Source organism: Danio rerio, chromosome 19 (assembly GCF_049306965.1).
Source record: "Danio rerio strain Tuebingen ecotype United States chromosome 19, GRCz12tu, whole genome shotgun sequence".
Classification (NCBI taxonomy): domain Eukaryota; kingdom Metazoa; phylum Chordata; class Actinopteri; order Cypriniformes; family Danionidae; genus Danio; species Danio rerio.
In genome coordinates, this window is record NC_133194.1 from 21227616 (window position 1) to 21255000 (window position 27385).

The 27385-nt window shown below is 36.9% G+C and overlaps 2 protein-coding genes, 1 long non-coding RNA gene and 1 other non-coding gene across 21 annotated transcripts in view; 3 read left to right on the forward strand and 1 right to left on the reverse strand.

Moving 5' to 3' along the window:
- Positions 1-426: 426 nt before the first annotated feature.
- Positions 427-8619, forward strand: LOC137488501 (uncharacterized). 6 transcript variants are annotated; one of them, XM_073931634.1, is made up of 6 exons: positions 427-789; positions 4876-4980; positions 5604-5748; positions 5860-5920; positions 6008-6237; positions 8067-8619. In XM_073931634.1, the coding sequence occupies exons 1-6, from the start codon at positions 727-729 to the stop codon at positions 8075-8077; spliced, it is 615 nt and encodes a 204-aa protein (XP_073787735.1). In that variant the 5' UTR covers positions 427-726; the 3' UTR covers positions 8078-8619. The 6 variants fall into 6 exon arrangements, with proteins under 6 accessions (XP_073787735.1, XP_073787736.1, XP_073787738.1 ...); XM_073931635.1 differs by having other exon boundaries at positions 5604-5661; XM_073931637.1 differs by having other exon boundaries at positions 427-483.
- A 1756-nt stretch (positions 8620-10375) lies between these two features.
- On the forward strand, positions 10376-11249 carry LOC137488502 (uncharacterized). Its single transcript, XR_011007563.1, has 2 exons — positions 10376-10413; positions 11086-11249. It is a non-coding gene; the product is annotated as an uncharacterized lncRNA (long non-coding RNA).
- Positions 11250-14201: 2952 nt separating this feature from the next.
- cmtm8a (CKLF-like MARVEL transmembrane domain containing 8a) lies at positions 14202-18328 on the forward strand. The gene is made up of 4 exons (XR_011007564.2): positions 14202-14513; positions 16944-17111; positions 17289-17408; positions 17597-18328. It is a non-coding gene; the product is annotated as a CKLF-like MARVEL transmembrane domain containing 8a (transcript).
- A 1920-nt stretch (positions 18329-20248) lies between these two features.
- dync1li1 (dynein, cytoplasmic 1, light intermediate chain 1) overlaps positions 20249-27385 on the reverse strand; it is a 36108-nt gene continuing 28971 nt past the window's right edge. For 7 of the 13 annotated variants that reach the window (XM_073930862.1, XM_073930865.1, XM_073930861.1 and 4 more), the window contains one exon: positions 20249-21927. In XM_073930862.1, the coding sequence (XP_073786963.1) occupies positions 21809-21927 (119 nt within the window). In that variant the 3' untranslated portion in view covers positions 20249-21808. Of the gene's footprint in view, positions 21968-23728; positions 23753-27385 lie in introns of all 13 variants that reach the window. The other 6 variants (XM_073930864.1, XM_073930860.1, XM_073930858.1 and 3 more) reach the window with 3 other exon arrangements.

Below are 27385 nucleotides of genomic sequence, written 5' to 3' on the forward strand. Positions count from 1 at the left end.
AAACCAGCAGATTTACTATTTATGTAACATGTCATGAACTTACTGTTATTCAAAAAATTGCTTAAAATATCTTAAGACAAGAATGGGTGTTGTCATTGGTTTTATGTCAACCTACTGTAGGTTTTAGGGTGAATACAGCAGATATAGGCAACCTATATCATAATATTGGTAGTATGAGTTATTTAATGACCCAAATCAAGTAAAACGTCTCTTCCTCAAGCATGCAAAAGTCAAATATAGATATATATATAAAACACAGTTTCCAACAATAAAATTTTGTCTTGTGAAAAAGACCAGTGGGGTTGGTAAGAAAAAAAGTTAATGTCAAGTTACATGTATTTATAAAATAAGTTCATAATAGTCATTAGATTATGTGACCGCTAGATGGCGCTCGTTTAAAAGAAGCGTTAATTTTAAAGGAGCGTTACCCTGTACTAAAATGGCGGATCTGTTGACGCATTCCGTCCAAAACACAACATTAGGGTAGGCGACATTTAACGTATATATCTATGGACGCTAACTAGTATTCACGTCGTATCATGCTCAACTCTTAATACTCTTTTACACACTTTGAGAGTGTTTGCGTTATTTCAGAGAGATATTTAAGCACATATGAAGTAACAGTGCCGTCTGTGTACTATAGTTACACAATGCAGCATTTAGCTCGCTCGTAAACATCGCTGCTGTCCTCAGATCATTGTCTGAGCAGAAGTTTCATCATAAGCCATGACTGTCAGATGCTCTTCATCTCAGGAGCTGTATTTTTATATGCTTGATAACAGATATAAGGTGAGTTATGGCTGGAGTGGACGCTGCCAGACGGGCTTATATTAATTTTGGCATGACAGGAGAGAACAGGATACTTATGAGTGACAGATAGAGTCCACAAAAACTGCTCTCCGGTTGCATTTCATTTTATGAATATTATCTTTTAGAGCTTCAAGTTTTGCCTCAGGTTTTTCCCTCAGGTGATTCTCGTCAGATTTGTCGTCTTAGAAAGGTGACAAATGTTTAAGTTTAAGACATACTTAAATTAATATAAGTACTGAAATAGCCTATAGTACCTTTGTATAAGATTTCAGGTAAATCGTAAACCCATACTATGAAATCATGATCGACTTATTGATTGACTTATTTAAATATATAATAAATAAACATAATTCAATTTCAATATTAAACATAAATTGCAAGAAAACCTAGCAAGATTACTAATACCTGCAGTAAACTACAATTAAAATAAAAAGTGAACATTGAATATTAGATGAAAGGCTTAACTTGAATAAGCAATCAGTTTTAAAATGATAAAGATCGCCATAGAAATATTGTTGTGTTGCATTTAATAAATATTACAAGAATATTAAAAGCCCATAAATAATGCAGATTTTTATTATTTGATCCCAAAGTCTGAACTGGCTGATGAGGCTCTGGATGCAAAGTTCATGTTTGCCTTTAATCTTTGACCTTTAAATTCCCATCCAGCAGTACAGTATGTTGTGTCAGTATAAATCTGGCTATAAAGCCTCATTGAACAATTTCCCAAAAGCCAGTGCAAGGTGTAAAGACAACTGAGAATTGACTGTGTTTGTTGTGGGGCTGTTTCGGTTGCTGTTGATAAGCTAATGTGTGTGTGTGGTGCATTTATTTGCATCTAAACTCTCTGTATGTGTTGTATTTTGGACCTCTGTATTTAAATGTGCTCTCTCTCCATAGACTGTAAAAGTCTCTCTTGCAGCATGTTTCCATCAGCCGTTTCGCTTGAATACGAATTGCTTTGTTTAATGGTTTCACACACACACACACACACACACATATATATATATATATATATATATATATATATATATATATATATATATATATATATATATATATATATATATATATATATTTGGCTAGAAGAAAAACAGTTTTTAATTTTTTTCAAACCATTTTAAGGTCAATGTTATTAGCCCTCTTAAGCAATATTTTTTGGATAGTCTACAGAACAAACCACTGTTATACAATGACTTGCCTAATTACCCTAACTTGCCTGAATAACCAAGTTAACCCTTTAAACCTCACTTTAAGCTGAATATTGAGAAATGTCTTGTCAAATAATATGGACTGTCTTCATGGCGTGTCATTATTATAAATGAGTTATTAAAACTATTATGTTCAGAAATGTGTTCAGAAAATCTGCTCTCCGTTAAACAGAAATTGGGGAAAAACATACAGTGGGGCTAATAAGTCAGGGGTGAATAATTCAGACTTCAACTGTACATTGTAGGGATAGTTTACAGTTTAACCCAAAGAATGACCAGTCTGGTTGATGAAGAAGAGCCGGAGTCAGAGATTTTAAAAAAATAAATTAAGTTTACTGAAGATAGTTTGCAGTTTCATTCGCAGAAGCCAGCTTCAACACTCTCAATGAGTTCCTAGGCCGCTCTGCTTACAGTTTCAACAATCGAACAATTATACTCTTTACACAAGTCCAGAAAGGGTGGGATCCAGGTAAACAGTTCTCATTGGTTACAACAGAAATAGACAATTCCAAATACATGCGTCAAAGAAACATAGTATCTACTTCCAGATATGGATGGCCTTAGTGTGTGCGTCAAAGAAAGCCTTGTATTTGTATCCAGATATGGATGGCGACCTGATGCCTAGAGGCGAGGTCGCCCTAAGTTATTAGGAGCTGATCTCCAACCTGTGAAAAGCTAAACCAGAAACACAATAGACACAAAAGACCATCTGTGTAGACTCAAGGATGTTTCTTGTACGTTCAGCTGTGTTATCAGGCTGGTTCAAGACTGTTTCCATCAACAGTCTGCTGCAATATCTTGGCTACACACAGTCACAGTCTGTCTCCACACAAAAAGAAATTACATTACTATTAATTATACTCAAAAACAGATCAATCAAACAGCTATAAAATTATAGGCAATATATCAGGACAATAAAACAGGTGTCTTCTTCTCCTCTGTATTGGACCTCTAGACATAGGAACAGATAGATAGAGAGAGAGAGAGAGAGAGAGAGAGAGAGAGAGAGAGAGGTCTCCATGACCTATGACCTGGTCTGTGTGTCTCCTGAAAACAAAGTTAAAATAGACAGGCAAAAAGAGAAACAAGGACACAGAACATTCTTACAGTAAGCAGTTTTAACTTATTCATTAGTTAAAATCAATTCACAGTTAAATACTGAGAAACAGGATGATGAAAAGGATAAACGGTGGTCCATGATGAGACGAATTGGAAAGCAGAAATCCGAATCCTTCAACATCAAAACGAATATTTGCTGAATGTGAATTGAATGTCTTGATGTAGTTACCCTCTAGATCAGTTTGGAAATGTAAACAGTTTGCTGGTGTGACAGGCAGGATTGCAGAGTCGTGCTGTGCAGCGATCCTTCATTCACTCCGGACGGTCTCATTGACACTGATTACATTACAGCGATCCAGAGTTCAAGCCAATTGAAGGACAGAATCAAGTTTCAATTGGCCAAATTTTCTCGTTCATTTAACTCTTCCATGTTGGCTTTCGGGTCACTTTGTTTTTTTGTTTTTTTTTAACAGCCGGAAAAAAAATAAACAATATTTTTTCGTCTTGTTTACACTCACCGGCCACTTTATTAGGTACACCTTATTTAAATGCCTTTAGAACTGCCTTAATCCTTCATGGCATGGATTCAACAAGGTACTGGAAATATTCCTCAGAGATTTTGCTCCATATTGACATGATAGCATCACACAGCTGCTGCAGATTTGTCGGCTGCACATCCATGATGCGAATCTCCCGTTTCACCACATCCCAAAGGTGCTCTATTGGATTGAGATCTGATGACTGTGAAGGCCATTTGAGTACAGTGAACTCATTGTCATGTTCAAGAAACCAGTCTGAGATGATTCACGCTTTATGACATGGTGTGTTATCGCTGTTGTTAACACTGTTGTTATAAAGGAATGGACCACCACAACCAGCCTGAACCGTTGATACAAGGCAGGATGGATCCCTGCTTCGTGTTGTTGTCGCCAAATTCTGACCCGGCCATCCGAATGTCGCAGCAGAAATAAAGACTTATTAGACCAGCGAACGTTTTTCCAATCTTGATAACGTTCACTCCGTTAACGAGCAGTTGAACAGGTGTACCTAATAAAGTGGCCAGTGAGGGTATGTGTGTGTGTATTGACTTTACTAGTTTTCTCTGCGACACTCATTGCTCCAGAAACTTGCCATGGGCCCTATAGTAGATGATTATTTTTGTGTTAGCAGCTGCCAGCAGTCTTAATAACAGCCGGAGAAGAATGTGTGTCTATAATCTCTAAGCTTTTACTATGATGATCATATTGGAAGCCATTGTCAAGAGATAGTCCACCCAAAACTACAAGTTCTGTCAACCTTTACTCAGACTTCACTTTCTTCTGCTGGAACGCAAAAGAAGATCATTTGAAGGCTGTTATCATCCATCCACATGGTTAATCAGCTATAGATCGCATACGGCTGCAGCCGGAAGTTAACTAGAATTATTAATATTATTTATTAAATTTCCCATTAATTATAACTCATTAATGCCTACCCCTACCTTAACCGTCACAGTAATGTAAAACAGATCTGGACTCTTCTCTATTAGTATAGCTGATTAACAATGTGAATGGACGATAACAGCCTTCTGAGTGACATTTACTGCGCGGAAGGCCCCTACTGGCCCATATCTATCAACTGATAACCACTGATAAAGCTGATTAAAGCAGCTGACTGGACATGGTGAAACGACATTATTGGACCACACTAACCAGCCAAATGTGGGGTCCCATATGTGACATGGCACTAGACTTTTAGGTATTTTAGAGATGTGTAATAAATGAATGTATGATGTGGTTTTATGTGTCTTTGGCAGCGAGAAGAGGCTGAATCCAAAGCCCGAGAAGAAGCAGAGAAACAGAGGATCGAACGAGAGAAACACTTCCAGAAGGAGGAGCTGGAACGCTTGGAAAGAAAGAAGGTAAAATAAAAGTCCACCAATCAAGCTAAACACAGCATCACGCTCTCTCATTCACACACACACATAGGCGTGCTCGCTCGCTCGGGAGTGATATTGTTAGACCGCCCGCTCCCATTCAAATTACACCAGTTACCGACCGCTCCCATGCTTTATCCGGAAATTAATCCCACGTTGCAATAAATCTGGTCGGGCCCCGCAGACCTCTAATCTGGCATTACGGTGGCTCAGTGGTTAGCACTGTCGCTTCAAAGAAAGAAGGTCACTGGTTCGAGTCCCGGCTGGGTCATTTGGCATTTCTGTGTGGAGTTTGAATGTTCTTAGTGTGTGTGAATGAGTGTCTATGGATGTTTCCCAGTACTGCTTTGCAGCTGGAAGGGCATCCGCTGTGTAAAACATATGCTGAATAAGTTGGCGGTTCATTCTGTTGTTGTGACCTCAGATAAATAAAGGGACTAAACTGAAGGAAAATGAATGAATGAATTTTTAAAAATTGTTAAATATAGCACTTGGGAAATATTTTTAAACGATTTAAATTTCACAGGAGGGCTCAAAATTTTGTCTTCAATTATATTTGAGATTTTAGTTCAGTAGTGTTGGTTTAACGTTTGTGTTTACATTTTTAGCGTCTGGAAGAAATCATGAAGAGGACTCGTAAGAGTGACGCAGGAGCACAGGTGAGATGTGTGTGTGTTTCATTAAGTCTAATCTTAAACACACACAATGAAAGAAAATTAACCTGGTTTATTCATTTCTTTGAATATGACAGCGGTAAAAATCTATTTATAGTACTGAGAATATATAAAAATCACTCTTTTATTAATATCATGTAAGTAGGGTTAAAATAAAAAAGTACAATGTTGTTTTCCTCTCGTCTTGCAGTAATACAGAAAAATCCGTCAGAAGCTCTTCATACTGGTGCGACAAACCAATCACCAATGAGGTAATCGAGATGCTGCATGAATTGAAATTGAAATGAAGCTGCATGAATTATGTTTTGCTTATTTTCCCGCTTGTGTGTCTTCCTCAGCTCTGTGTCCTGGGACGCAGCACCGGTCATTAACGGAGCTCCGCCCACTAAGCATCAGAATGGACTGTCCTCCAATGGAGACGCTGCAGACTTTGAGGAGATAATCAAGCTGTCCAATCACAGTGGGAACAGTGGGCAGAGTCAACCGGCTGACGACCCAATCATGGCCTTCGAGGGAGGAGAACCGTTCATGATGAAGGCGAGGCCTATGAAACCTCAACATGTGGCAGGTAGAGTCAGATTTTGTTCCGATTACGTACAGTTGAAACCAGACGTTTACATACACTTTATAAAGAGGCACATAATTTTTTTTTTTTTTTTTAATGAGACTAAACTTATTTTTTTAGGTAAGTTAGGATGATCAAATTTGTTTCTGTTCTGCTTAATAGCAAAATAATGAGAGAGATATTTTTGAGAAATTGTTATAACCTTTCTTGAAAGTCAAGTTTACATACAGTAAGATTATTCTGCCTCTGAAAAAGCTCAGATGATGATGTCAAGCTTTTGGAAGTTTCTGATTGGCTAATTGACAACATTTGAGTTAATTGGAGGCACAACTGTAGAATAGTATTTAAGGAAAACCTCAAACACACACTGCTTCCTTGTGTGACAACATGGGAAAATCAACAAGCCAGAATCAACAAAAAAGCCAGATTACAATTTGCTGAATTACACTGGGAAAAAGAATAATTTTTGGAGACATGTCCTGTGCTCTGATGGAGCTAAGATTGAACTGTTTGGCTATAATGACCAGTGTTACATTTGGAGGACAAAGGGGAAAGCTTACATGCTTATGAACACTATCCTAACTGTGAAGTATGGGGGCGGCAGCATCATGTTGTGGGGCTGTTTTGCTGCAGGAGGGACTGGTCCACTTCACAGCATAGATGGCATCATGAAGAAAGAACATCATGTAGAAATACTGAAGCAACATCTCAAGACATCAGCCAGGAAATGAAAACTTGGCCACAAATGGGTCTTCCAAACAGACCATGACCCTAAGCATACTGCCAAATTAGTTCAAATGTGCTTTAAGGACAACAGAGTGAATGTTTTGAAGCGGCCATCACAAAGCCCTGATCTCAATCCTATAGAACATTTGTGGGCATAGTTGAAAAAGCTTGTGCGAGCAAGACAGTCGACACATCTGATTCAGTTACACCAATTCTGTCAGGAGGAATGGGCCAAAATTCCTGCAAACTATTGTGAGGAGCTTGTGGAAGAATACCCAAAACATTTGACCAAAGTTAAACAGTTTAAAAGCAAAGATTTAAAAAAATACCAAGGAAATGTGTGTAAACTTTTGACTGTCTAGAACACAGGTGTCAAACTCAGTTCCAAAAGGGCCGCAGCTCTGCACAGTTTAGTTCCAACCCTAATTAAACACACCTGATCAAACTAATAGCATCCTTCAGGCTTGTTTGAAACCTACAGGTAAGTGTGTTGGAGCAGGGTTGGAACTAAACTGTGCAGGGCTTCGGCCCTCCAGGAATTGAGTTTGACACCCCTGGTCTAGAAATTAATAGAAAATTCTCAAATAAAAATCTCTCATTATTTTGGCATTTAGCAAATGTAAATCATTTAGGTTATCCTAACGGACCTAAAATAGTAAACGTTTAGTATCATTTACCATCAGACATTTTTTTAAATGGTTGTGTTTCTTTTTTTAGAGTGTATGTAAACTTCTGGTTTCAGCTGTATGTAAGATCATATATGGATCAAATCTGGGCACCAGTGGAGTTGCTTTTCAGTGTTTCGTCTTTCAGCAGTGACATTTACATTATACTGAACTGAACTAAACTGAACCCAAAATAAAATCTTGAAAATAATGTATAAAGGATGATTAAGAGAGTCTCTAAGCTATTTTCCATGCATGAAACTGATGATTTCTGCAGTTTGTTGACTTTAGGACAGTGTGAATGACTGAAAAAAGCAGCCTTGGCATTCTGCAAAGCGTCTCTATTTTCAGCTTCATAATAACAGTCATAGATGTTGTTGGCAAGCTTTTAATAGTTCAATAAATCATCTTCTCACATGTGTTTCTGCTGTTTTCCTGCAGAGGTGCTGTGAGAGATGAGATATCAGAGTCTTCTGGATATGAAGAGAAGAAGAGAAGCCTTACTCTACCACCGCTTCCACCCTGATGTGTGCCAAACCAACAAAAATAGACTGCTTTAACTTTAGAAACACAGCCGAGCCGGACGCGCTCAGGAGAAAGTGCCAGAAGACGACCTTAAAGAGACACTTATATACGTATACAACGTTTGCAAAAAGTCTCTGTCTATTTCAGTGTGTGTGTCATGGTGCAACATTTGTTGAGTTTCTTTAACAAGTCACCTGCCGATCATGTGGTGCACCTTAAAAGAGTCGCTATATATTGAATTTTAGAAAAGACAACTTGGCTTATCTTTATGATATGAATTATTGTTGTTGTTGTTGCTCTTGTTATGATGTATTGTTATCGTTCTTTTAAGTAGAGAAAAAAAGCAAACGTGTGTCTTGAACTAATGCGTTATTTAACGTGTGGCGCATCAGAAGAGGCCGATATTCTGTATGTTAATGTATATTTGCCTGATTATGACAGACTTGTGGAATAAATCTTTATGAAAGGGGCTGTTTGTCAGTGAGTGGAGTGTTTGCTGTAGTTTAAGCTAATCGTAATAATGTGATTTTTATTTTAGTCTGGCTATATCATGATGGTAGAACAGTGCTTTATAATAAAAATAATAATTCCTTACATTTATATAGCGCTTTTCTTGGCACTCAAAGCGCTTTACACATAGGGGGAATCTCCTCATCTACTTTTTTTTTTTTAATGCAAGAAAGAACATTACAAAGATATAATATGAACAAAGAGACAAAGAGGGTTACATAAATAGAATTCCAGCAAATTAATCAAGTTTAAATGATTTAAACCAAGAAAGCGTTTTACATGCAGTGTAATTATGACTGTTTATGACTGTTCCAGTTACTATGACCATTTATGTGAAGCTGCTTTGACACAATCTACATTGTAAAAGCGCTATACAAATAAAGCTGAATTGAATTGAATTGAATTATAATTGTTAGAGTCTTTTAAAGAGTTCACATAAATTTCAAAGTCCTTTCTGAAAATAAAAAAGTAAGGGTATTTCTTTGAAAATTAACATTTATGGAAGTAAAACTTTGCTATAAAAAAACAATAAATCAATAATAAATTTACAATGAGAAGGATCTACACTCAGAGAGTAACCAAAGAATACAATTTTGGGGAAATACAGAAGTTTGGAAATAAGAATTTTTTAATGAAATTGGAAAAGTCAACCCAAAACACTTTACAGTAAGTACACTCTCAAAATAAATGCTTTAGTGTTTCATCATATTGAGTACAAAATGAGCATTTAGGGGAAATATTATTAAATTTAGCTAGTTTGGTATTTATTGGGTAGCAATCTCCTCATCTACCACCATTGTAGCATCCACCTGGATGAAGCGACAGCAGCCGTTTTCCACCAGACCGCACACCACAGAGAGAGAAGACAGAGTATTAAAGCCATGATGGACAGAGGCCAGTGGGTAAATTTGGCCAGGATGGTGGTGTTAAACCCGTACTCTTTTTCGAAAGATATTCTGGGATTTTAGGGTATATGCTGAAGCATGCTAATAGGACATTTAATTTGTCAGTAACCTGGGTTAAGCGCTTCCAGCAAACTGCCAAAGGGAAAATCAGCATGTTTAAGGTCTGTTTTCTTTAAAAATCAGCGATCTCCACTGGCTGAGTGATATCCGATATAAAGTGGGTCTCAGATTGTACAAGAAGCACTGCATTAAATTACATTTCCCCCGCCATGTCTTTATAATATGAGCATTTATTTTACCTCATTGTATTCAAGGGAGCGTCTGCGCTAGTCTGCCGATTCTGACGGGCGAGTGCGAGTAAAGGGTCTTTTGTCTCGTTTTACGCTTGAAAAACTAAATGAATGCCAAAGTTTATTTAACTGAATGTATTTTAATTGCATCACAACATCAATGCTGTAAAAGGAACCGTATAAAATGGAAAAAAACTCAAAACAACCGGTCACCGGAAGTTTATAAGTATGGGAACAACACTAGCTCGGCATATATCCAATTATATTCATCTGTCTCGATATTCTACTGCATGTCAGAATATTACAGAGCACCAAAAATGTAAAAATATATATTTATTATATTTAAGATATTTTTGTCAACAGCAGACGGCAACTAGCCGTGACGCAAATTCCCGATTCTCTGTGCTCCAATCAGGTGAGCCCTCCTCAGCGCTCGCCATGACAACGAGACAACAGTGACGTGCCTTGTAGAAATTTGCATATGCATTCCTATAAAGCTCGTGTGCTCTCAGTCAGCGTTGTCAGTTCGCCCGGTGTAGCTGTTTGTACTTGACCAAGGTGAGTTCAATACCGACGGTACGAGTGGAGCTACGCCAAACTCACGAAGTCCGCTTCGTGATGCTTCACCCGGGCCCGTCTGTGCTGTAGTTCCTTGCGGTTTGCGTACATAAACGCAATATCGCGAAGAATATTACGTGTTTGTTGCTCGAAATGTGCCGCCGAGCAACATCCAGTGAATACTGGCACGGCCTGGCGCCCGGTCTTTTCCGTGCACTCCCTGGGGCGAGGCGGCCTTTGAGCCCTAGGCAGGGAACAAACAACCCCCGAGGACCCTCAGGGAAACACGGGGGGCCGGTAGTGGGACCTCGCTGCGAGGGTTATGGTGGGTGGGAGTAGCGAGGCCCACTCATCTTCTATTTTAAACTATAGTTTCAAACTTTAGTTTACTATAGTTTGAAATAGAAACCATGATAACTGTTATGATTTAACTTTATGCAAAGAGCCTAGGATGACCAAGAGCAACAGATTCGGCCATTTTGAAGTGAAAGCGATCGCTCGTGCATTGGATATCATTGCTGTCGCAATGGCAAACAGCGGCTTTGTTTTTATTTAATGTATTCAAAAAGCGCGTTATTGTTTCCCAAATTGCACTAGAGTATCGCCTCTTGGTGATACTATGCTCTCTGCTCTTTGTCTGAATGTTGTAATGTTTTGCTTTGTTTTTTTCAGATGAGTTGTTGAGCAAAGAAGGACTATTGAAGACAACAGTTGAAGACGACCGCGGGTCATCTCCACGAGCGCGCGCATCATAATGTTTTCGGTCTGTTTTCTGAGAGTTAGTCTTGTTTAGATAAGTTTGCAGGTCAAACAAAATAAACTATACTCTTCCTAAACACCTGTCTCGTGTTTTATTTGTCTTCTACAGCAATACACTGTCATTTAAGTCTGTTGAATGCATTTGTATGCAACATGGTTTGATAATACAGTAGTCTACAAATAAATAGTTGTTATAAATGTACCTTCAATAGTCAACATTTAGTGTAGGTAGTAAAATATTAATCAAAGATGTCCTAAGATATAAGAGTAATGTTATAGTTGTTACATAACTATATTTATTATTATTATAATTTTGTTTAAGACCATATATATATATATATATATATATATATATATATATATATATATATATATATATATATATATATATATATATATATATATAACATGGCATAAACTTACTGTTATTAAAGAAATTCTTTTATAAAAAGTCCTAAGATAGGAATGAGTGTTGTTTTGGTTTTATATCAACCTTTAGGGTGAATACAGCAGATATAGGCTACCTCTTTCATAATATAATCGGATTTTTAATGACTCAAATCAAGTAAAACGTCTCTTCCTCAAGTACTTTTAGCATGCAAAAGTTAAATTTAAGTATATAAAATAGTTTCAGGTCCGTGTACGTTGCGTTCATTCGATTTTTGATCTTAAACGAAATTTAAAAAACGAGGAAACGGCCGTTTTTCGTTTTTTTATTTGGCTACAAAAAAATGAAATAACTGATTTTGGCTCGATTTTCTTTTTTTTTGGTTTAGGGTAGGAAAACAGGTCCGTGTACGTTGCGTTCATTCGATTTTTGATCTTAAACGAAATTTAAAAAACGAGGAAACGGCCGTTTTTCGATTTTTTATTTGGCTACAAAAAAATTAAATAAATGATTTTGGCTCGATTTTCTTTTTTTGGTTTAGGGTAGGAAAACGGATAAATGACTTTAAAATTCATTATCCACATGTAGGCGGTTCTAAAACGCCCATTTCCTCTGATTGGTCAATCAAATCTGGGCTCCTGACGTCGCCTTCAAAATAACAGTCCTGTAGTCTTCGTCCTCTGCGGATCAGCACACAGGCATTTAATATATTATATTTAATATATAATATATTAGCAGTATTATTAGACATTTATCATTACTGTTATAGTTCGCCGCCAAATTTGCTGCTATGCACCTGATACTGAGCAAAAGATTTGAGAGCAGCACTTGGTTTGCACGATTGTTTCCAAGCTAGGCCTATATAATAGTAATAATAATAATTATTATTATTATTATTATTATTATTATTATTATATAGTTTTTATTGTTTAGTTTTTATTTTTATAGTTGTTAGCAGGGCCAGAATAAGAGTTCATTGGAACACACACACATTTTCTCTCACGCAGCAAGCCAATTCCTTTCGAGACTTTTGCTGGATTAATGTCGAGTACATATCTGTAAATTAACAGTTTTCAGTATTTTGTGATTTTTTTATTTTTTTTTATTTATGTATTAATTTATATTGTCTGGGCTGGTGTTGTATATTATGCTACAAAAACTTTGTAATAAACTGTCAGTGCATTTTCTGTTATTTTATCAATTTATCTTTAGCCTATAAGCTGGACATCTTACTACAGATATGAGGGAGGCACAGCTAGGCGCCGCGTTTCACTTTGGCAGCAGCTGCAGGTGATGAGAATGATGCAAGTAGAATCAAACTGTCAAAGAGAACGATAATCTTAATTTTTTTTTTGTTTAAATAACTGTTTAACATAATACACTAAATTTACATATCATTTGAACCACATACTAGAACATAGGCCTATGCCTGATTCATCCATTGCTTAAGCATAAATTATACAAAAACATATAATTATAATTATTAATTTTTTATTTACCAAATCTGAGCTCCTGACCTCGCCCTCAAAATAATAGTCTTGTAGTCCTCTGTGGATCAGCACCCAGGCATTTAATTATTATTATTTTACACATGATGAACTCATGATTTGTTAATGCAAAATTATGTTGTGACTTTACTTAGAGGGGCACATCATCATTGACCCATTCTTAACTACGTATGAACTCCTTATGCACGTCCAACTTGAGTATACACTGAATAACACCAGATAAGTGTTCTGTCAACATCATCATGAACAGGAGTTCATGAGTAGTTAAGGATGAGTTATAGTGATGTGTCCCTCCAAGTAAAGTCATGGCATGACTATACATTAACAGCTCACAAGTTCATGTTGGTTACATTTAGCTTAAACTTAAAAGTTAATTAATACATTAACTAACAGCATGTACTAACAAGTAATTAAGGTAGCCGTTATTCACACATGAACTCTTGTGACTCATGTTGTAGTTAAAGGTAATTCATGATTAGTGCATACCTTAACTCATTATCAATTCATAATAAACTAATTTTTAGTTTACATATTAATACATCATTATTCATGTACTGTTATTATAAAGTGTTACCAACGAGTGTTTAAATTGAGCTGTCAATAGCACGGTACCTTTTCAAAAGGCACACATTTGTACCTACAGGATCTATATCGACACATAAAAAATACGTAACAGCCTAAAACACATGCGTTTGTAGCCTAGCTTTATTTCTGAGAGTGTGGCTCCATCTAGTGGACGACTTTTAAGAGTTTTCAGGTGTCTAGGCATCTGCATGTCACTCTCAAACGTAAATGGACATTAAAATCTATTAGACATACACATTTGTACCAAGTGGGTTAAAATTGATACATATTTATTAGAACCTAAACAGTTTACCTTTTTAAAAAAATTAGGTAGGCATACAATTTAAGATGCCTGGTACTGCCCCACATCTTCTGACATCTCTGCACTATTTGTTTTGTCACGTTTATTAAAATACTGGACAGTATATTTTAAAACGATGACATACTCTGCCCTGCTATTTTGGTGGCTTGCAAGCGCTATTATTTCTATCTTGAAATACAACATCCAGCGTCATCAATCAGTGTGGTCGGTGGGCGGAGTTTTTTTTTTTTTTTTTTTTTGCAAGCTCAGTATGCAAATATCCTTTTTTCTTTTTTGGTGTATTGTTCTATTTATGCAAAGAAAGCAAGGAACGAACTGCTGTTCGCTGTTTCTATTAGAGGCAACAAAATCAGATAAATTCTTTGGTCGAAACACGACCTGTACGCCGAGAAACAAACTTGGACCATTAAGATTTTGGGTTGCTTTTATGGCGGAGAATACAGACTCTAGACCTGTGATAACCACCGCGAGCAGCCCTTATCTAGAATTCGGGAATTCAAGCACTGGTACCTTATGGTCCATTCTGAGCGTTGCAAACTGCCTCGTGTGTGCTGAAATTGTGAGTAAACCATCTGTCTTAAAACGTATAGTCTATCAAATATAATACACATAAAAACTTTTTTTTTGTCAGTAGTGAACTTTTTGTTGTGTGTTTGTTCAGTTATATGTTGCTCCTTTCATTGGAATTTGCACGAGCAACGCTTTAAGAGCTCTGGACAAATGTAGGGTATTCTCCTAAACGGAATGTATGCAGCAGAGTTAACATCAAAGGGTGACCTAAAGTAAACAGACCGTGCATACTTTACATATTATATGACAAATTACTGAAATCTAATTTTATGGTTTTAAAGATACATACAGTTTGATGCAAAATACCTGGATAATTTTCAGAATTACAAGCCATAGTCTGCTGGCCTTTCAAATCAGCATTTTAATTTGAATCTGTTTTATACCCAATGGAAAAAGAGCAACATTTCATTTCTGACATAACAACTTATTTAATCAACAGATGGAATGCTATTTTAACAAAACAGAATTTAATCAAATTAAACAAAACAGACAGGTGCAAAAATTTGGGCACCCCAACAGAATGACATCAGTATTCTGTAGTCACCTTTTGCTAAAATAACAGCCTGTATATGCTTCTTGTAGCCAGGGATAAGCCCCTGAATTTTTGCTGAATGCATTTTGGACCATTTTCTTTGCAAAATGTCTCCAGATCAGTCACGTTTGATGGGTGCTAAGCACAAACAGCCTTTTTCAAATCAATTCATAGATTTTCAATGATGTTCAAGTCTGGGGACTGGGATGGCCATTAAAAAAAAAAAATTTTAGTGTCTACCAAACATGAATTGCTTGGTAGATATGGAACTGTGCTTTGGATAACTGTCCTGCTGATATATCCAACCCTGCCATTACTTTAGCTTCTTGACTGATTTCTGAACTTTGTTCTTAAGAATCTGCTGATTCTGGTGGAATCCAACTCCGACAAGGTTTCCAGTTCCTGTGCATGACATACATCTCTCCACCATATTTTACAGTAGCGAGCATGTTCTTGTCCTGGAATGCTGTGTTATTTTTCCACCCTGCAAAACGCCCATGGTTGTGGCTTATGTTCACAGTATATTTTTCCAAAATGATTGTCCAGTTGAGCCTTTTATGAGCATACCTCAAGCAACCCTGCTTGTTGGCAGAATGCAGAAAAGGCCTTTTCTATACCACCCTTATATTGAGCTGTTCTTAGTTAAGATGGACTGTAGAATGATGAACAATGTCGTTAAACGCAGCAAGCCATTTCTGGAGATCTTTAAAGGTGGTCTGTGGTTTGTTTGTGACCATTTTTTGCCTTTGTCTTTCAGATAATTTTCTTGGCCTACCACATCTTTCCTTCACCAGAACTGTCCCTGTGGCCTTACATTGTCTTACAATATTTTTGACTGTGGAGTTAGAGACTATAAAACTTTGTGATAACTTTTTGCATCCTTCTCCTAATTCATCTGGGTGAATTATAATTTCCTAGGTCATTAGGGAGCTCTTTTAAAGTTCCCATGTTCCTACTCTTTGGTTTACAAAAATGAAAAGCACAACTTGCAAACAGCTATCCTAAATATCCTTTTTCATGATGGGTTGCACCCGTGTTAGGATTGTTGAGGTTCACTGAGTCAATCAAATCAATTTTGTATTGTAATCAATCAGCATTAAGTGATTAAAAGTTTTGAAATTTACACAAAAGAGAGGGTGCCCAAACGTTTGCATAGCCTATTTTTTCAGTTTCAATTTAATCTCACACATCTGAATACTGCTTCACTATAGGTTTCTGTCTGAAAAACATGACATCATTTAGCTTTTTCTAGAAACTGAATGGCATATAACTGTGATCTTTTGCATGGCAGAAATTGCAAGGAACATTGCAGTGGAACTATTTGTATGTGATTGCAAATCATGTTCCTCTTTCTGTCTTTATGAAGGAAATAAGGCCAACATGTTGCAGAGGAAGTCCAACTGTAATAGAGATATTTAAATGGAAATTTAAGTGAATGAATAAGTCAATGACCCATAAAACTATTTCCCCTATTTAGAAGAAGCTTTCTATTCTATACTTATTATAGGTTGGCCACAGCCCATCGAAATGTCTGGCAAGCGCACATTTTGTTACACATTAGTGAATGATCTTACAAGTTGGCAACTTTAAAATGGTACTGGAAGAATCAGTCACATCTAACGGCCTTCAGGGTGACTTCAATTAATTTCAAATAAGACAAAAAAAAGACCTATGAAAATAAGCAAAAACAAATAAAGAGCAGTTTTTGTAGTAGAAATTTTTTTCCTGATGTTTAAAGTCTCTACTTTTAACCTTAGTTGTTATCCAGTAAGTCACACGCTACTGGAAAGTCATGGATAATGGTTAAGAAGCACTGTGCTAAAACATTTTCCTGCAGGTTTCCCAGAAAATCATATATTTCAATTCAGAAATTCTTGTGCTCCTTAGATTTTAGGTCTGCTGGTATGGCCACTGATTGCAAGCACAGAATATTTCAGGTTTTCACCATTTGGATGGGTGATGTTTGTGACTGTCTTCTACTGGCTTCTCACACTTTTCCTACTCATCATCAATGTGGCCAATAGACATCGCAAGCACATGCAGTGGACTACAGTGGTAGGTGCAGATTATTATTTCTACAGATCTGTGTAAGAATAAAAAAGGAAATTAATTTTGATAAAGACAGTTTCATGGGGGAACAATTTTGGATCAATTATCTCTTTAATAGTTTTGAAGGAACGTATTGCTGTAGGTAAAAATTACTCGCTTGTAATTCTGTCCCTGACCTTTTAGGTTCTCATTTTCAATTGCACTGCAGCTTTATTCTACACATCGGCTGCTATTGTTGAGGCAACATTGTTGAATCAGGTGGTCAAAGGTCATCATACTTTCAACTGCTGGGCAGCATCAACGGTAATCAATTTGAAGTAGATAATTGTGTGCAAGGGTAACCACCATTAACTTGGGGAATATATTAATGATCAGGTATCCTGGTTACATTCTTGATCGTGCAAAATATAATTGCTGTGATTTTCATTTACTTTGAATACAATAATGATTATTACTTTTAATGCATACCTTTCTTTTTCTCTCTACTCTAGTTTTTTGCATTCCTAGTATCTCTGAGCTATGCTGGTAGTGCATTCTTCAGTTACAAATCCTGGAAAAGAGATGAATAAATCTGCTGGATAAATTGTAGTTTTTAATCATTTATTTAAAGATGGACTTAACTTGAAAAATAGTTTAAACTTATTTTTAAATGGAAAGAAATGTCGTCAAGTTTGCTCTGTACGCATTTGCAGTCATTCCAAAAATAGGCAGATTGTCTAATGCATAAATTGATGTTTTGATATTTATTATTTTTTTTATACATTTCATTTAGAAATTGAGTTTTATTTTAAGGCATTGTGACTAATTGTAAAAGATTGTTTTACATGTGTACTTTAAATGAACCTTTTAATGTTGGTCTATATTTACTTGATCTTCTGAACATCCTTTGTGAAGGCCTCATAGTAATTCAAGAAGCACATAAAGTGCATGGAAACTTTATCTTTTACATGCCAAGCGTGTCATTACAGATTTGTCCTTTTTGAGTAGTGATCTTACTTAATTTTATAATATTATTATTATTTTTAAATATCACATTGTGTCTCAGAAAGCAGTAGACTATTTGACAAACAAGTAAAGGAATTTCACAAAATTCACACCCTTTTTTTAATTCACATTTTTTGTTACAATGTAAATGTCCTGGTTTCAATATTTTGTCTAGTTTTGATTGTTAAAACATTCAGCACATAAATAAGTCAATAAATAAATCCGCACATAAAAATCTGTTTTCAGTTGTGCTTTATAACATTAACCTATTACCAGTGGTGGAAAGAGTACTGAAAAATCATACTCTGGTAAAGGTACCATTACTTGCTTAAAAATAAAGTGAAAGTAGATTTAAAGTATCTGTTGTAAATATTACTCAAAATATGAGTAAAATTGTAAGTTTCAAAATTACTCACGAGCAGTGAGTATTACGTCCCTGCTGAAAAATCCAGCTTAAACCAGCCTAGGCTGGTTGGCTGGTTTTAGCTGGTCGACCAGGCTGGTTTTAGAGGGGTTTTGGCCATTTCCAGGCTGGTTTCCAGCCATTTCCAGCCTGGTCTTAGCTGGTCAGGCTGGGAAATGACCAGCTAAAACCAGCTTGACCAGCCTAGCCAAGCTGGGAGTCCAGCCAAAACCAGCTATATCCAGCTTAAACCAGGCTGGTCAAGCTAGTTTTAGCTGGATTTGGCTGGTAATTTTCCAGCCTGACCAGCTAAGACCAGGCTGGAAATGGCTGGAAACCAGCCTGGAAATGACCAAAACCCCTCTAAAACCAGCCTGGTCAACCAGCTAAAACCAGCCAACTAGCCTAGGCTGGTTTAAGCTGGATTTTTCAGCAGGGGTTGCAAAAAGCTGATGCATTTACATGTAATTTGTGTATGTGTGTAAATGTAACATTCTGTAGTAGACTTAGTTATTGCCCAGCAGGCATACAACATCATAAGATGTTAATATTAGGTTCGATTTAGGTTGTGATGTCATGTGAATAAAATTTAATGTCTAACCTACGACCAATAAAGACATCAAATGACGTTGATTTTTAGGTTGTGTTAGAAAGTGATCAAAATTCAATGCTGAGCTAACATCTTCACCTAACGTCATACTGACATTTATTAGTCATGTATGGCAACCAAAATCCAACGTCTGATAGACATTGTTGAAACGTCAACACAACGTTAAGCTGTAACATCATTAGACATTGATATTTGGTTGGTTTTAGGTTGGACGTTGGCCTGACGTTGACTTCTGACGTCAACATTATTTTCATATTCAAACAATATACAATGTCACCATGACGTTACGGTACAATGTCAATTTGACGTCATGCTGACATCTTGTGCTTGCTGGCTGTCATTATACAGTAAACATCCGTCATCTTCTCATTAGTGACATGCATCTAAACAGTTTCTGGTTAAATGGGTGTATAGACTTTTGACAAAGTCTATCGAATATAATGTGTTCCAGTGAATTGAACTTAATGCTTTAGGATTTAAGTGGTAGCCTACAATTAAGCAATGCAAATTAATTTTCAGATGCATTTATATATATTTATTTATACATACACATATACACACACACACACACATACATACGTGTGTGTATAAACCCAGCTCAACCGCCGCTGAAACGTCTTCTCCAACACTGGTGAAGGAAATGCTTTCTTCAACGTTGGAAGTCAGCTCAGCAGAAGGGTTCGTCAGTCTCAGATCAGGTCTGAAGCAACAATTCTGATGAGCTAACTCACACAGCCGACTGATATAGCCCTAATTGGCTCATCGGTTTCAGCTGTGGAGCTAAGCTCAATTGGCATTTCATTGGCCCGTTTTTATATTTTCAGAAATGATTGGTCGTCTAAAGCACTCCCAAAGTCTGTTTATACAGACACATGTAAAAGTTCCCATATGAAGGGGAACAGACTGTTATCGAACGCTAACACCGAAAGCGGCCAGAGCGTTAAAGTAGCCGAAAGTCATTCATTTTCAACGATAGCTGGTGGCGATAAGCGGCAAGGAGCAGTGCAGTGCATCTTCGCCGGTGTGGGCGTCGAGGAGAGTTGAAATATCCAACACATTACTCTTGTTTAAGCTGAGATCAGACTGCCTTTAATGTCCTTTCTTAACCCTCTATGTACATGTGAGAGAAAAATGAGAGAACAGCCATTCCCAATAAATACAACTTTAATAGAATGATTACAGACCTGATCCAGAGAAACATTACTACATCTTGTGAAATTACAGGACCATATTAGCGTATGTTTATTTCCCCTCCCTCTGGTAAGAAGTTTGGTTGATGACTGTACATGCAGGTGAGGGTGATTTGAGATCTCACCTGCCCTGCCACCTCTGCCTTCTCCCTCCCTTCCCTTCCCATTACTAATTTCTAGTCGTTTAAGTCTCTAAACAGACAAATGTTCTGCTGAATTTCTCGTTTAGCTAAAACTCTCACACGCACACACGCACGCACGCACACGCACGCACGCACGCACGCGCGCGCACGCACGCACGCACGCACGCACGCACGCACGCACGCACGCACACACACACACACACACACACACACACACACACACACACACACTCATACATACATAACAATGTAAAGACAGTAATACTGATCTCGATTGCATGATCTCTAGTGCATCCATTATTAAACGGTGCCATAACTGGCTGTAGCTGAGATGAGAACACACACATACACAGAAGTATCAAACTTCAAGCTCTTATGAACATAAAAAACAAACAAACAAACAAATAATTTTTACAATGGACATAGTTGTCAGTCCCATCAATAGTCTTGCTCAGCAGTTACACAGATGACTTCATAAACCATGTCTATGCTAAAAACTCTCTTTTGTTAAGTGTACTATTCCCTGCTACAATCGGCATTGTGAAAGATTATTTTCAGTGTAATTGCCTACTATTGAGTAATAGTGCAATTTTTAAATACTTCTAAACAGATCGCATTAATCTTACTTGAATCTGTTTCTCAGCAGCAAAAACGGGGTTATGAATATTATAAAGCATTGAAATCGTGTCAGTATATTTGTCCTGGTCCTGTGATCAAGACACCAAAGAATATGGCAGGATATAAAGAGGGCTATTTAATGAAGACACCATCGCAAGGTGACCCTATCCAATTAATCGTCTGATCAAATTCCTCTCGGGCTGAAATGTGATGATTTTTTAAAAGAATTGTTTAAATGAGCCTTAAAGAGACGTTAGGTAAGTAAAATGTGCGCTTGTTTATTAGAAGCCAGGTAACTTTCACTCATACAGCGTTCCTCGAATGAGAATTCACTACCAAAAGCCAATAAAAAAGTCGAACTCTCTTACAGACACATTTAAATTCTCTAATCACTTTTAAGCCCAAATTGGACTTCATCAACATCTCAATTTTCTTTTGTCTTTTAGTGTCCAACACTCGTCTAGTGTCCATTATTTCTAAGACAACCTTGCCCCTTGTTTTTTACAGACCCGCCTGCTGTATGTGTGTGCGTGTGTGTGGAGACAGACATAGCAAATGCAATTTGCCCAACATGCAGCTTCAAGTCACTGGCCTTACAAGGAATAAACAGGAACAACACCCCCCTTCTGAAGAAGATAAAGAGAAATAGTGAGGATGAGGAAGGGAGGAGAGGTGGCACAAGGAAGGCAGGTTCAGGGGCTGGAGAACAGTGTAAAGGGGGAGGGGCTTGCCGGTGAATTATCCCTGCCTCTTGTTCAGGATTTGTCGTTTTCAGCAGGGGGCGTGGTGGCGTTAGGGGCTGAGGAGTCCAGGTCCGATTTGTTGGAGATCCGGTCCAGCTCAGCCTGGACATCAGTCAACCCCAACTTAGAGCCTGAGAATAAACAAGATCAGCTTAAAATAGTATCATAATGCTGAGCACTTTTGATAAAAGCAGCATTAACCAAAGCTTTAAAGGGATATTCTGAGTTCAATACAAGTTAAACTCAAAGGCATTTATGGAATAAAAATAAAAATGTATTAAAATTTTCTTGTTTGGGGCCAATTTTTTAAAACTTTAAAGACATTGAAGTTTTATTATTCTACTTACAAATGTATTATTTGAGCTAAGCTTTACATTTCACATTTTCTTTGCTTATTTATGTTACGTTAAAGCACAGTTGCAAAATTATATAAAAATTCTTGATTTCTTAGAGGTTTCATTTTAACACTGTTTGATTTGTCACAAAGCTACTGAAACTATGTATTAATTCTCTAATTAAACTATGTTGACAGCTGAGAGTACCAGCAACTGAATTTAACATCTATTGAACCCAGGAAACTGTGTCTGTGACAAAGGATGGCAAAAAGCTTTGTAACCTTGGCGCGACAGTGTTTGTGAGTCTGTGAGTGAGCGATTTAGAAAAAGAGCAAGTGGGAAACCTATGTAACATCGAGCTTTATGCCTTTGATTAATGTTAAGCATAAACATCCGAAATAATGATGGTTTAAAATGCTTTTTTTCAGCTTAAAAGGAGAAAAGAAATACAGGAAGATGGAATGAATGGAGATGGAAGACAATAACATTAGGTAATGATTAAGGTCAATGAACATTCACACAGACTCACACACACATTTAGGCTAAAAGTTGCAGATAAAATTCAGCCATGCATTAAACATGCAGTAACTGATTTGTTTGCAATAAAAACGATAAATGAACGAACAAATGACCAGAGAAGGGTCTCCAAATTTCAGTAGGTAGAATATTGACGCTACGATTCTCAAATTTGAGCTTTGCAATCAGAAATAATGTGCACCTAGCTGAGAGTGGAGCTGGGCCTCATCAACTCACTGTTCTCTCTTACCTAATAGGCTGATCATAGGCCAGCACCCAAATTATGACTATAAAGGTGAGGGTTTCTTGCTGAAACATTGAAAGCTCAACCTTGGAATAGGTGCACATTATCTGCCTTTTAATCATGTAATCCTTATTACTCATATTTATTTTGAATTATAAGCCTTTTCATGCAGTTTTGTTATATTTTGATTAATGATGTTCATGAGTATGATTCATGATTACTGACTATTATTGTGATAACTAATATCAGCTATGTTTAACAGCAATAAGCAGTTGTATTGCTTGATTAGTATGGTGTATGGATCGTTATTGGTGCCTTCTTTTGTTGATTAGCACCACACTTGTCTCACTTGAATAAACACAAACCATATAAAACATTTTTGTTATGCTGAAACATTTAACATACAAAAATTCTGGGCATACTAATACACCACCACATTACTATTCAATATTTTACAGCGCAACTGTTTTCTTTATTGATATTGATGACGATGTTAATAATATTAATAATAATAATAATAAGAAGAAGAAGAAGCAGTCCTTGTGATGAGTAACTAAACAAAATCATGCCAAATATGATTATAAATTAAGGATCAAATGAAGAGTCAATCAGTGAATATCAGGCAGCCCTAAATTTGCGTGCAGAATCAGATAGATGGGGTTAATCGCAATGAACCAAGATGGAGGCTTGAAATAAGAAAGGCAGCAATGTAGCTAACAACAGGCCCAAATAAAACATGCAAGTGCTAAAAGAAATGTACACTGGTTATAAAAATCAAGATGAAGCACTGGTTAAACTAAAAGGATGCAAGTGAGGGAAAGTCCCCTACACACACACCTTAGCGTGGCCAACATCCCCTGGCTACCACACATGATGAAAGACAGTTTAAAGGCATTACATAGGATGGATGATGAAAGACCACACAAATTTCACTCATTCATACATTTGAAAGAACAAAAAACAATGCACACATGATAGTTTGGTTTTAGACAAAAGATAAGGGTACAGGATTATGACTGGGAGAGTTCGAAGTGGCCATTAAGGAACTTTACCTTTAATACACTCCCATAAAATCAAGCTGCATTATAGTTTTAAAAACAAATGAAGATGCAAAAGCATAATATGAAAGAACAAGAGAATGGGCCATAAAACCACCATGTTGTTATGTTAGCTTTAAAGTGTATTAGCTGAATGATACATTTCAAACAGTGTAGTATCAATATTAGCATATGCAGTCCCTATCAGAGATTCACTTTGTTTTTTATCCATTTACAATCCCTACTCTAAAATGAAGTTGTGACCATTTTGTAAAATGCAATGAAATCAAGAACCTGTGATTTCATTGTCTTTTTCAAATTTTTACTTGACAAAGGTTAAGAAAAGATTCACTGAGAAACTTAAATGTATTTTGGGATTAAATTTAGATTGTATTAAGACTGCAACACACTCAAACGACAGGGCAACCAGGTCCAGGATCAAAATGAAAGTGAAAAGGTTATCCTGCTTAGTCCACAATCACAGATGAACTGAAAATATGTGAGGGTTTCATGTTTGGGTACAAACGGAACAACTCAGTCTTTGCAAGCAAAGCTGGATCATGGATCTTAATTTTGATTACGGCTCATCATTTTATTAGAGAATCGTCAAACGATTGAAAAATTGCCGGTGGATAACTGCAAAGAGCAAAGAAATCTGTTGACTTTGCACAGCTTTTGAGCTCTGAGATGGTATCAACCATTAAAAAACATCATTATATGGTGTTCAGGGGCGGACTGGCCATCTGGCAGACCGCGCACTTTCCCGGTGGGCCGATGTACTTTTTGGGCCAGGCTGATCATCGTCTTATGATCTGATCAGCCCATTAAAGGCTTAGCAGCATATCGCTTTTTTCTGCCTTATTAATTGACGCTGCTGTGATCTGTGACTCTCTGAAAGTAGATGCTTTTTTCCTGAACAGACAGACCGGGCCGGCCCATGTGACACTCTGCAGCCCATTGACTCTTTACGGTATTGACATTGGGCTGGCCCAATCACAAACTCCTATTTTGGGCTCTGTATGAGCGTGTGTCGTCTGTGTGTATTTGTCAAAATAGTCGAGAGTCAGAGAGAAGAAACGCAAGGGAGGCGCAGAGAAATCGCGGGAAATACACCAGCGTTTCATTTAGCGGTTCTGAAAAGTTCGCCGTTCATTCTAATACACGGCTAAAAGCGCAAATCACGTGACCACACACATGCACACTCTCTGCCAAGAGCTGCAGTCAGTGGTTCAGCGGGTAAGCATAAACCCCAGGTGAGAGTAAAGTGCATGTCAGACAGTTCATCTGCTGGATGATCTCATCTCACTATAGTTGTTAAACGTGATATTGAATTCATCTTGTTGTCTCTATCTAACAATTCTTATGTCTTTTGAATCACTTGTTCTCAGTTAACTGTTTTGGCTGAGTGCAAAGATAAGCTAATATATTAATTTATGTAACCACATACACTGATTTTGCACATTGACTGATTGCTTACCTTTATCGTTTAAATTTAATGTACGTTATACTGTTAATGACCATTATTGATTATTAAAACTGATGTTCTGCAAAAGAGACAGGGTAAAGTTCATTCTTTTCAATGGAAATGAAAGGAGACAGTTATATTTAAGCCCTGTTTTGTTATAAATATGCAGAGTGAAGACGATGCCCATATAAATATGCAGCTACACGAGGCTGTTTAGTGTCTGTTAATCATAATATCAAAATGAAACAAATTTAACTTATATTATGTTTTCATTGTTTAGATAGTGAAACAGCAAGCAGGATGAGGTGAATGAGGTTATAAAGTACACTGTTCCCTTTGAAGATTTACCCATGCATTAGCAGGCAGTTTTTGTTATGTTTATTGATGTATTAAAAATTGTATTGATGAAATTAAAAATTGGATGTGCCAAAACTTTCTTCAGTTAAACAAAGAGAAAACTGAAGTCATTGTGTTTGGGAACAGAGATGAGGTTCTCAAGGTGAATGCGTACCTAGGCTCTAAAGGTCAAACGACAAAAAATAAGGTCAAGAATCTTGGTGTGACGCTGGAGTCAGATCTGAGTTTCAACAGTCATGTCAAAGCAGTCAGTAAATCAGCATACTATCATCTCAAAAACATAGCAAGAATCAGATGCTTTGTTTCTAGTGAAGATTTAGAGAAACTTGTTCATGCTTTTATCAGTAGCAGGGTGGATTACTGTAATGGACTCCTCACTGGCCTTCCCAAAAAGACAGTCAGACACTTGCAGCTCATCCAGAATGCTGCAGCCAGAATTCTGACCAGAAGCAGGAAATCAGAGCACATCACACCTGTCCTCAGGTCTCTACACTGGCTGCCAGTTACATTCAGAATAGATTTTAAAGTATTATTACTTGTCTATAAATCACTAAATGGCCAAGGACCTCAATACATTACAGATATGCTCACTGAATACAAACCTAACAGATCACTCAGATCTTTAGGATCATATAAACTAGAAGTTCCAAGAGTTCAGTCTAAGCAGGGTGAATCTGCCTTCAGCCACTACGCCCCTTGCTGCTGGAATCAGCTTCCAGAAATGATCAGATGTGCTCCAACATTAGGCACATTCAAATCAAGACTGAAAACACATCTGTTTAGCTGTGCCTTTACTGAATGAGCACTGTGCTGCGTCCGACAGATCGCACTATTATGTTTTTCGATTTCTTTTTCATTCTTTTATAACCTATTTTAACTCATTTTAATTTGTTTTTATCTGTTTTTAATAATTTTTATTGTCTGCATTTTATTTTCCTAAACTTGTCTTTTTTATTCCTGTTTATGTAAAGCACTTTGAATTGCCACTGTGTATGAAATGTGCTATATAAATAAACTTGCCTTGCCTTGCCTTGCCTTTATTATTGAATATAGGCTGAGTGAATAGTGTATTGAATAAGATAAATTGGCTGTAGTGTATGAGTGTGTGTGAATGAGTGTGTTTCTAGAACTCAACAAATATCTTTATGGACCGTATATAGAAATTAAATTGAGATTAAAGTTTGTATTTATTTATTTCATATATATGGCTTTTGTGTTTTATAGAATATGAGTTGATAAAAATATTGGACGTGCATAGATAGATAGCATTTTGATTAAATTTAGTGGGCCGCTCTGGCCCAAAATGCCAGGGCTGATTTTTTGCCCCAGTCCAGCCCTGATGGTGTTAAATAGTCATATGGGCTCAGAAGCAAAAATAAAACAGGCAATTAACAGTGTGCTGCTGCATCAAGAAATGCAATACGAATCTTTAATCTTCATGGTTAAATCTATAAGATACTGTATTTAAAATACTGTATTTTGTACTTCAAAAATACTTTTTAAAAGGAGCATGCAATTTTCTTTGCAAACCTTACATCTACAGGCATATTTGATCAATTCCTTTACCATTAAACTGACTTAGTGAAGTAAACTTTTCTTTGCCACTTCCTTTACCTAGCAACCAATTGTTTGTTG